General features: G+C 23.7%; 1 protein-coding gene across 1 annotated transcript in view; it reads left to right on the top strand.

Annotated features, from left to right (window-relative positions):
• LOC135923119 (bromodomain-containing protein DDB_G0280777-like) overlaps nt 1-12,450 on the top strand; it is a 46,601-nt gene that overhangs the window by 17,816 nt on the left and 16,335 nt on the right. The window contains exons 7-12 of the mRNA XM_065457697.1: nt 335-670; nt 849-977; nt 4,641-4,829; nt 5,897-6,092; nt 11,849-11,926; nt 12,195-12,329. Of these exons, the coding sequence (XP_065313769.1) occupies nt 335-670; nt 849-977; nt 4,641-4,829; nt 5,897-6,092; nt 11,849-11,926; nt 12,195-12,329 (1,063 nt within the window). The remainder of the gene's footprint in view (nt 1-334; nt 671-848; nt 978-4,640; nt 4,830-5,896; nt 6,093-11,848; nt 11,927-12,194; nt 12,330-12,450) is intronic.

Raw genomic sequence — 12,450 nt, 5'->3', positions numbered from 1 at the left:
GAAGTTTAATTGTATTTATATTCAACCAATTTTTTTTGATTGTGCCTAACCCTGTATACAACATGATTATGGAAAAGCAACATCCACTTAAATAAGTCATTTTTATTAAAAAATATAACATATAACCAGTTAAAACGATATCATATCATCTTTTTTAACTTTATATGGACTATCTTATTAGATAAAAACATATTTAATTAATTTCTTAATTTTTTTTAGTGAAGTTGAGGGAACCCCGTGGAAATATAATTGAGTTGCATTTTTAAAGTATTAATAATGATACTGAAACTTTTTAAATCGAATAATATTCCAATTATCTTTTACCTTTTAAAAGTTGGTGGATTGGCAGAAAAAAGAGGACTCGAGGATCGAGAAATACTCCAAAAAGACTTATTTCTCGGAATTATATTCCAACATGACCAACATATCTCCTGTTCAGAACAAATCGCCACCGCCCTTTAAGAGTTCTATTTTATCGGTCACAAAATTTCGTTCTTCCTCCAAAGATTTTCCTCACAGGAAATCGAATGCAAAATTTTTTAATCTCGACGATGTTTCTTCCAGTTATCACCACCTGTTTAGACCTTGGTTAAAATTGAGACAGGATCTAGAAAAATCGCGCCTGCTTACCGAACTTATAAGGAAGCGGGAAAAGTTGAAAAAGGAAAAAGTAAAAATTATTGTTTTTTAAATTATATTATTAAAGGAAAATTAATAGAAAAAAGGAGAAAGCGAGAAAGAAAGAGAGGAAAAAAATTAAATTTTACAACATAATTGAGAACTTCACGTTTAAAATGATTAAAATACGTTAGTATTTATAATTATAAATTGTAAATTATACAATAAAGATAGCTTTATCCCAAAATATAACCGATCACAAGCTAAGACCACTTATATTGTTTCTACGGCCTATTTTATATTACTTAGAAAGTTTGGATACTCATCAAATATTCCATAAACCCGTAGATATTAAACAAGTATAAATATTATTTTTTTTTAATGAAAGTATATTTTTAGTGTTGCTTAATTAGCTGATTTTAACCGACTACAAAAAGGCGTAGCCGAGATTTTAGGTGAAAAAATCGGCTAAACTTAATTAGGCATAACCTAAATTATGCATCGGCTAATCGTCCGTCAGCGTTCCGTAAGATATGCCTAGCATTAATTATTATTTATTTATTTTTAGTAAAATAATTTATTTTATTTATATTTAATGTTAAATTTTATTATTATCAACAAATAACATATTTATATGATTTAATATTTTTTATTTAAATTATTATATTATAAAATGAAATGAAAATAGATTTATTTATTTGATGTTTTTTTAATAAAAAAAATGATATGCTGCTATTGTAAAATTATTTTTGCATTACTATTTATTAGTGATTTTCACGCCCAAAATTTTAAGCAAAAAATATTTTAATAAATCTTTTTTGAGGAATTCTTTTGTGAATTTAAAAACAAACAATCTTTTAGGTGAAATCTTTTATGATTTTTTAAAATCATTTTTGTATAATTATCTATTTTTTAAGTATATTAAAAGAGGTGGTTTTTTCCAGTTAATTTTTTTAAATATTTATATTAAACTTTTTGTGTTATTTTATATGATCTTTTAATGATAATATTTTAATGATAATATTTTAATGATAATATTTTAATGATAATATTTTAATGATAATATTTTAATGATAATATTTTAATGATAATATTTTAATGATAATATTTTAATGATAACATTTTAATGATAATATTTTAATGATAATATTTTAATGATAATATTTTAATGATAATATTTTAATGATAATATTTTAATGATAATATTTTAATGATAATATTTTAATGATAATATTTTAATGATAATATTTTAATGATAATATTTTAATGATAATATTTAATGATAATATTTTAATGATAATATTTTAATGATAATATTTTAATGATAATATTTTAATGATAATATTTTAATGATAATATTTTAATGATAATATTTTAATGATAATATTTTAATGATAATATTTTAATGATAATATTTTAATGATAATATTTTAATGATAATATTTTAATGATAATATTTTAATGATAATATTTTAATGATAATATTTTAATGATAATATTTTAATGATAACATTTTAATGATAATATTTTAATGATAATATTTTAATGATAATATTTTAATGATAATATTTTAATGCGACAATTGTCATATTCGTTATTTTTTAAGATTTTTGAAATTTTTTGACACAAAAGGGTAAAAATATAATTTATTTTGTAAGATATTAAATTATAAATTCAATAAAGATGTTCCTTGGAAAAATGACAATTATCATAATCGGTATTTTTAAATTGTTAGATTTTTTTGATGCTAATGGACAAAAATATATTTATAACATGTTAAATTAAAATTTCAATTGTACCATATAAAAGTGACAATTGTCATAATCATTATTTTAAAGTTTTTTGAATTTTTTTGACGCAAATGGGTAAAAATATAGATTGTAAAAATGTCAAATTAAAATTTCATGAAGATGTAGCATGGAAAAGTGACAATTTTCATAATCTTTATTTTTTAAACATTTTCCAATATTTTTTTGAGAAATCATTCTGAAAAAGATATTGTATTTAAATTTTATTGAAATAATTCAGAAAAGTGCCAATTAACACAATTTTCGTTCTTTAACTTTCTTATTTTTTTTTGAGAAATTTGTTGGTACCATTTGGAGAAGCAAAAAAAACAAATTTCAATTTCATGTTTAAAATCATCCCTTTTATCCTGCTTTAAATTTGATAAAAATATGCAAAGTGATTACTAAAGAAAGTTGTAACTCATGTTTTTAAACTTTTAAGATATGGATTCACAATCTTATCTTTTAATTAATAAAATTTAATTCTACATCTCTTAAAATTTAAAACCCTGCATTCACAGTTAGCCAAAACTTTGTATACTCACGACGAAATCGTGCTGAGTCTTAATTCAGGGTAAGATTTTTATGAAAAGAATTTAAAAACCATATGATTATTATTTATCAATATGATACAATCAACATCCTATAAATTTTATCCTAAGATTTTGAATTTTATAAACATATGGTAAAAATAGATTTCAATCTATATTATATAACTCATTTGCGTCAAAAAAACTTTAAAAATAACGATTGTGACAATTGTCACTTTTCCATGCTATATCGAAATTTTAATTTAACATGTTTACAATCTATTTTTAGCCATTTGTTTCAAAAAAAATTGAAAAAACTTAATTAATTGTCACTTATCGATGGTACATCTTCACTAAATTTTTAATACAACATGTTAACAATCTATATTTTTGCCCATTTGCGTCAAAAAAAATCATAAAACTCTAAAAAAAACGATTATGATAATTTTTACTTTTCTATGGTACAATCTTCATTGAATTTATAATTTAACATCTTTACAATATAAATTATATTTTTACCCTTTTGTGTCAAAAAATTTCAAAAATCTTAAAAAATAACGAATATGACAATTGCCGCATTAAAATATTATCATTAAAAGATCATATAAAATAGCATAAAAAAGTTTAATATAAATATTATAAAATTTGGAAAAAATTACCTCTTTTAATATACTTTAAAAAAAAATAATTTTACAAAAATGATAAAGAAAAAAATTATAAAAGATTTCATCTAAAAGATTGTTTGTTTATAATAAAATTCACAAAAGAATTCCTTAAAAAAGATTTATTTACAAAAAGATTTAAAATTCTTATCAAATCAAAATATGTTCTCAAAAATTTTGAACTCTAAAAATATTTTTTGCCTAAAATTTTGGGCGTGAAAATCACGAATAAATAGTAATGCAAAAATAATATTAAAATAGCAGCATATCATTTTTTTAACTAAAAAAACATCAAATAAATAAATCTATTTTCATAATATTTTCATTTTATAATATAATAATTTAAACAAAAAATATCAAATCATATAAAGGTTGATAATAATAAAATTTAACATTAAATATAAATAAAATAAATTATTTTACTAAAAATAAATAAATAATAATTAATGCTAGACATATCTTACGGAACGCTGACGGACGATTAGCCGATGCAGAATTTCCGACTAATTTAATTTTAGCCGATTTTTAGGCTAAGTCGAATTAGGTTAAGTCTAATTAGGCTTAGCGTAGTTTTTAGCCGATTACGCAACACTATATTTTAATATAAATATAATTTTTGGACTTCATGGTATCATTCATGAAAAATAATTATGGAAATGGCGAATTTACCAAAAAAATCCTATAGAATTTATAGTAAAAACAATCACATGACCATGACTATAAGAAGACTGTTTCCTTAATTAATAGAACATTTTGATTTTATAGGATGCAACATCAAGTGTGCATACATTGAAGTCAATGTCAATGGCTGTAGTAGACGCCAATGAAAGATTTTCCATCTCAATGCCTTTCACATTTCATCCAAATATTTAACATTTAGCCTAAATCACATGCCTTTCAATATATACACCTTTTAAAAAATGAATTATCAATCAAATTTACTATCAATGTCATTGGGGCACACCTTTGGAAGTTTTGCCCTAAATTCACTTTCTTTCCATTTATTGAAATACTTTGATTAATTTATTATATATATATATAAGGTTTCAGATTATTTAACCCTCATATCGGAACCCATGGATTTTTCTACCATGAGATACAAACTACTAAATAATCTCTACCAGAGTTTCGAACAATTCGATCGCGATTTCAACCTCATGATCGATAATTGCAAAACGTATAACCCTAAGGATTCTATCTTCTACAAATCGGCGCTTAAGCTGAAGAATCAGGTTATACTTTTTCCTTCAATTTTGACTGGTCTTTATAAAAAGCCTTTTTTAAAAAAACCTATTAATTTTTTTTTCAGGGATACGATACAAACCTCAACCTTGTGAACTCTCATGTTTTTCGAACCCTTTTTAAAGGCTGAGGGTTTAAGTTATCAAAAAAATAAAGTTTTTAAAATAATAAATATAATAAAATAACCATGAAGAAAGTTTTGTTTACTTGGAATCATTTTTATGGCATTTTACATAATTATCTATTTTTTTTATCTCCATATTATAAGTAAAATCTTATTGTAAATGTTAATGTAATAAGAATCAGAGATCGGAGTTTGCCCGACTCTAAACTAGCCTATTTAAAAAAATCAGTTCGAGCTGGGGAAGGCCTAATATTTTTTTAAAAAAATTCAGACCGGGTCGGGCTTAAATTTTGAAATAAAATTGATATATTTTTTAATTTTTGCAAGAAACAAGGCGCCAATATTTTTTATGTAAAATAATCATAAACTCGATTATGTTTAGTGTAAAAATGTAAATTATATTGATAAATTTTGTTAGGCATTTTGTGAAATAAAAGTTTTTTTATTCAGGATCGGGCCAGGCTGGTCAAAATTTTGGAGGCTTAAATAATTAAGCACGATGTGGATCATTAGTTTACATCTCTGAACTTTTTTGAACTAACAATATTTGTTCAATCACTAATGAAGAGTTACATTCAGAGTTTTGAACCAAAACCCTTTTCCTAAAAATTTTTGAAACAGAACATTTTATAATGAATTACTAATTTATATAATTGTTTAAAATTATGTACAATTAATTTTGAAGGGTTTATTGTTTAAATTTGTTAGTATTTTTTTATTGCTTATTAGAGTTGAATAACCGAGGCAAATCTAAGAGCCAAAACCACCTTTAAAAATATTTAGACCCGATTTTTTTATTTAAAAATTTCTTGTATGTCATATACTTTTTTTAATGATAAGGAAAATTGAAAATTGGTAAGTTTTATGGCAAATGCGATGGCTTGAATATCATTCAAATAAATTTATTTAAAAAAATTCACATCTTATAAAAAGTCGGCTCATGTAATGACTGAAGCGCAAAAAATAGCTCCTGTTGATCTTATTACAACTACTAGTTTATCACCTTGTGCAATGGGCGGTGAGACTCAAGTCATGCAACCTATCATTGATCTCATTAAACCTACCTTTTACAAACATTCTAAACAACATAGAAAAAGTAGTGACGTGAAACCATTGCCAAATTATAAAGGTAAAAATGTAAATTTTAATTATTTTGTTTCATATTTTAAAAATAAAATAAATTTGCAGAATAATAATAAAATAACGACCAATCTTATTCTGATAGACATGGTATATTGTACCCAATCGCGCAATCATATCACTGATGATTTAATTATCAGAAAAATACTTGATTTTCTATTAAACATTCTTAAAATCTATTGTCTATTTATAATTCAAAATTTTATTAAAATGATTTTAAAAATGACAAATTGCATATTTTTTATACAACAAATTTAATGAAACTTGGCTCTTCTAGCTTTATTACTCACCAAAAAAGGTGGATGAATCAGATTCTTTTCAGTTTTGGCCTAAGTCTATATAAAAAAATCATCAATGCATACAACGAAATCATATTCTTTCCTTTGAGGCCATCCTGCTCTGGAAGATTCGAATTAAAGCTGATTTTTCACTCCCCTTCAAAGCAGAAGGACTGGGATATTGTGGTTATAAATGGCTTTGAACCTGATTTTATCTAGCTTGTAATTAAAAAGTTTCTTGCAAGTCTATTTCTTCCTCTAATATGCCGTTAGAGCCTACCATATGAGCTCACTCCTGCTAACGGGCAATAACCCACGTATATGTTCGGGCGTAGATTTCCTTTTTGTGGAAAATTAATACATGATTTCCTCGATTAAAATGTAAAAATACACACCTTGTATGATTCAATCATACAATGTGCAATCTATTCTAATACCCTCAAGTTATATCCTCCTAACCTTCACATTTAGTAGAAAATTTCTCCACGGTACTTTTCAGATTACTTGGAGATGAGGCCAATTTATAACCTGGTGGTAATTTTCACTAATTCAATGGCTCGATTAAAATTCAACCAATCCTTCAACTACAATCTCTAACTTATAGAACACTTTATAATAGCTAAACTCATCCGTATCAGGTCAATTCAGCGAAACTTTTATCGCGGTAAGATTTTATAGCGAAGGTAAAATCGCGAAACCAATTCTGCGGATTTATCTCCGCGAAACATTTGTAGCGAAGACAATTTCACGAAGCCATTGTCGCGAATTTATTTCAGCGAAACCTTAACCGCGAATTTATTAGAGCGAATACATTTTAGCGAAACATTTTACGCGAACTCTTAACAGCGAATTTTTTATCGCGAATATGTTTGCGCAAAGTTATATTGCGAATGCATTTATTTAAAGGAAAACAACATATTATTTATTATTTGATGTTTTTTAATAAAAAAATGATATGCTACTATCGTAATATTATTGCGAATGCATTTATTTAAAGGAAAACAACATATTATTTATTATTTGATGTTTTTTAATAAAAAAATGATATGCTACTATCGTAATATTATTTTTGTTACAATTTATTAGTGATTCTCATATCCAAGATTTTAAGTAAAAATATTTCTCGAAGAAAAAGATTTTTGAACATATTTTGATAAAAATTTTAAATCTTCTTTGTAAATGTATTTTTTTTAAGGAATTCTTTTGTGAAATTTATTATAAATATACAATTTTTAAGTGGAATCTTTTTATAGTTTTTTTATCATTTTTGTAAAATTATCTATTTCTTAATAATATTAAAAGAGGTGGGTTTTCTAAATAATTTTTTTTTAAATATTTATATTCAACTTATTTACGTTATTTTATATGATCTTTTTAAGGAAAATAATTTAATGTGAGAATTGTCATATTCGTTATTTTTAAGATTTTTGAAATTTTTTGACTCAAAAGGGTGAAAATATTATTTATATTGTAAAGATAATAAATTATAAATTCAATGAAGATGTTCCTTGGAAATATAACAATTATCATAATCGGTATTTTTAAACATATTAGATTTTTTTAAAGCTAATGGGCAAAAAAATATGTATTTTTAACATGTTAAATTATAATTTCAATTAGGATATACCATATAAAAGCGATAATTGTCATAATCATTATTTTTAAAGTTTTTTTACAATTTTTTGACGTAAAAATACAAAAATATAAATTGTTACATTTTAAAATAAAATTCAGTGAAAATGCACCATAGATATAAGTTACAATTGTCACAATCGTTGTTTATAAAGTTTTTTGAATTTTTTTGTTGCAAATGGGTAAAAATATAGATTGTAAACATGCTTAATTAAAATTCATGAAGATCTACCATTGAAAAGTGACAATTGTCATAACCGTTATTTTTAAAGTTTTTTGAATTTTTTTGACCAAGATGCGTTAAAATAAGTATTGCTAGTATGTTTAAATAAAACTTCAGTGAAGATCCCTAAAAAAGTGACAATTATCATAATCATTATTTTTAAACTTTTTTAAAAATTTTTAACGTAAATGGGTAAAAATATAGATTGTAAACATGTTAAATTGAAGATGTACCATAGAAAAGTGACAATTGTCATAATCGTTATTTTATAACTTTTTTGAAATTTTTTGACGTAAATAAGCTAAAATAAGTATTGCAAACATGATTAAATAATTTCAGTGAAGATGTACCATAGATAAGTTACAATTGTCATAATCGTTGCTTATTTTGAATTTTTTTGTTGCAAATGGGTAAAAATATAGATTGTAAACATGCTAAATTAAAATTTCATGAAGATGTAAGATGTACCATTGAAAAGTGACAATTGTCATAATCGTTATTTTTAAAGTTTTTTGAATTTTTTTGACCAAAATGGGTTAAAATAAGTATTGCTAGCATGTTTAAATAAAACTTCAGTGAAGATGTACCCTAGATAAGTGACAATTATCATAATCATTATTTTTAAACTTTTTTTGACTTAAATGGGCCAAAATAAGTATTGATAACATATTTATATAAAACTTCAGTGAAGATGTACCCTAGATAAGTGACAATTGTCAAAATCGTTATTTTTAAAGTTTTTATATTTTTTTAACGCAAATGGGTAAAAATATAAATTGTAAATATGTTAAATTAGAATTTCATGAAAATGTACCATAAAAAAGTGACAATTGTCATAATCGTTATTTTATAACTTTTTTAATTTTTTTGACATAAATGGGCTAAAATAAGTATTGCCATGTTAAAATAAAATTTCAGTGAAAATGTACCCTAGATAAGTGACAATTGTCATAATCGTTATTTTTAAAGTTTTTTGAATTTTTTTGACGCAAATGGGTAAAAATATAGATTGTAAACATGTTAAATTAAAATTTCATGAAGATGTACCATAGAAAAGTAACAATTGTCATAATCGTTATTTTATAACTTAAAATTTTTTAGACGCAAATAACAAAAATATAAATTGCTTACATATTAAAATAAAATTTCAGTGAAGATGTATCATAGATAAGTTACAATTGTCATAATCGTTGTTAATAAAGTTTTTTTCAATTTTTTTGTTTAACATTAAATTTATAGGATGTTGATTGTATCATATTACTAAATAATATTCATATGGTTTTTAAGTTCTTTCTATAAGAATCCTACCCTGAATTCAGACTCAGCACTATTTTGCCACGATTATACAAAAATATTTGCTAATTATGAATGCAAGGTTATACATTTTTATAATGTAGAATTAAAATTTATTAATTAAAGGAATAAGATTGTGAATCCATATCTTAAAAGTTTAGAATTTAACATAGGTTACAACTATCTTTAATAATCACTTTGCATATTTTTATCAAATTTTAAGCAGGATAAAAGGGACAACGATTGTGAATATGAAAATATCAATTTGTTTTTTTGTTTCGACTGAAATTTTATTTTAACATGTTAACAATTTATATTTTTGTCCAATTTAGTCAAACAATTCAAAAACTATAAAAATAACGATTATGACTATTGTCACTTATCTAGGGTACATCTTCACTGAAATATTATTTTAACATGTTAGCAATTTATATTTTAGCCCATTTGCTTCAAAAAATTTAAAAACTTTTTAAAATAACGATTATGACAATTGTCACTTTTATATGGTACATCTTCATGAAATTTTAATTTGACATTTTTACAATCTATATTTTTATCCATTTGTATCAAAAAATTTCAAAAAACTTTAAAAACAACGATTATGACAATTGTCACTTATCTTATAGTACATCTTCTTTGATATTTTATTTTAACATGTTAGCAATTTCTATTTTTGCCCATTTGCGTCAAAAAACTTTAAAAATAAGGATTATGACAATTGTCACTTATCTAGGGTACACTTAGTAATGTATTTTTTGCCCATTTGCGTCAAAAAACTTTAAAAATGATTATGACAATTGTCACTTATCTTGGGTACATCTTCACTGAAGTTTTATTTAAACATGTTATCAATACTTATTTTGGCCCATTTACGTCTAAAAAAGTTTAAAAATAACGAGTATTACAATTGTCACTTTTCTATAATACATCTTCATGAAATTTAAATTTAACAAGTTTACAATCTATATTTTTACCCATTTGCATCAAATTCAAAAAACTATAAAAATAACGATTAAGACAATTGTCACTTATCTAGGGTACATCTTCACTGAAGTTTTATTAATACATACAATACTTATTTTAGCCGATTTACGTCAAAAAAATTTAAAATAAAGATTATGATAAATGTCACTTTTATATGGTGCATCCTAATTGAAATTTTAATTTAACATGTTAAAAATACATATTTTACAGTATAAAAAATCTAATATGTTTAAACATACCGATTATGATAATTGTCATTTTTCCAAGGAACATCTTCAATAACGAATATAAAAGTTGTCAGATTAAATTATTTTCCTTATAAAGATCATATAAAATAACATAAATTAGTTGAATAAAAATATTTTTAAAAAATATTATTTAGAAAACCCACCTCTTTTAATATACTTAAAAAATAGATAATTTTACAAAAATGATAAAAAAACTATAAAAGATTTCACCTAAAAGATTTGTTTATTTATAATAAAATTCACAAAAGAATTCCTCATAAAAGATTTAAAATTTTTATCAAAATATGTTCAAAAATCTTTTTGAACTTCAAAAAATATTTTTTGTTTAAAATTTTAGTTGTGAAACACATTGTAACAAAAATAATATTACAATAGTAGCATATCATTTTTTTTATTAAAAAAACATAATAAAAGAAATCCATATTTCATTTCATTTCATAATATAATAATATAAATAAAAAATATATATCATATAATATGTTTATTTGTTGATAAATAAAATATTAACAAAATATACATAATATAAATTATTTTAATAAAAATAAAAAAATAATAATAGGCCGCGTTATACTTCGCGAAATAGTTTTCGCTATATTGTCTTCGCGATATTGACTTCGCTATAAAATTTTCGCAATTATTGATTCGCGATAAAAATTTCGCTCTAAGGTATTCGCTTTAAAGCTTTTGCGATAAGAGTTTCGCTATAAAAAATTCGCGATATTTGTTTCGCTATAATGTTTTTGCAGAAAAGTATTCGCTAATGCATCGATTCTCTATAACTTAAAGAACAGTCAAAAATAATCAAACTGATGACATTTTTCCATTCCCTTAATATTCAACACCCTAACCATCTTTAATAATTGTGCCCTTTCGTTCTTCATGGAATTGCAAAAGCCTACTATGTCCAATCTTAAGGTGGAATATAAATAAGCCTGAATGATAGTATCCTTTCCTTGGAACCATCATAATTAATTTTATTCTTTTTATATATTTCAATGAATGTCTTTTCATTTAATAAAATATTTTAATCACAAATTTATATGATTTTGTAAATAATATTAAAAAAATTGTCTATTTCATTATACAGAAAGGTATAAAGCTTTGCAAATCGATATCATTGATCTCAAACGCAACATAGAAAATGCGAAGACTATACAAGAAAAAGGTAAACATTAAAAAAACGATGGTATGTAACTATTGAAGATTTTAATCTGTACCAAAACAAACCTCAGTTTTAAAAAAGATATTTTTCAATTGGCTAGCCTAAACAAAAGATCCTTTTTTATGTCCAAGATTTCTATAGAAAGCTATCTCCCTGCCTTGAACTTTGCCCCTCCCTTAACACCACATATTCTCGATGATTATGCTTCTTCACTTATATAATCATGAAGATTTCATATACCATATATTTATTTTTGAATTGAAAATGAAAGCGAAAAAAATATATCAATTAAAGACCTTACGCGCTCAATTACTCTGCAAACATCGTATGATATCTTCTGTGAAAAAACATTTGACTTCGTTTTCCGCTGACTCATTGATATGCCCTGAACCAGAGCGTGAGGCAGGTGCATTATTAAAATATTGATATTTAAATTAAATAAATTCTTTTTAAATAAAACTTCACCTTTTATGGAATTTTGTTTGATTCAGTTCTAGCTCTTGTCATATAGGAACTCTTAAAAAGTC

The sequence above is a fragment of the Gordionus sp. m RMFG-2023 genome, chromosome 2, assembly GCF_954871325.1.
Source record: "Gordionus sp. m RMFG-2023 chromosome 2, tfGorSpeb1-WG-v2, whole genome shotgun sequence".
NCBI lineage: Eukaryota > Metazoa > Nematomorpha > Gordioida > Chordodea > Parachordodidae > Gordionus > Gordionus sp. m RMFG-2023.
This window is presented reverse-complemented; position numbering and strand designations above follow the sequence as displayed.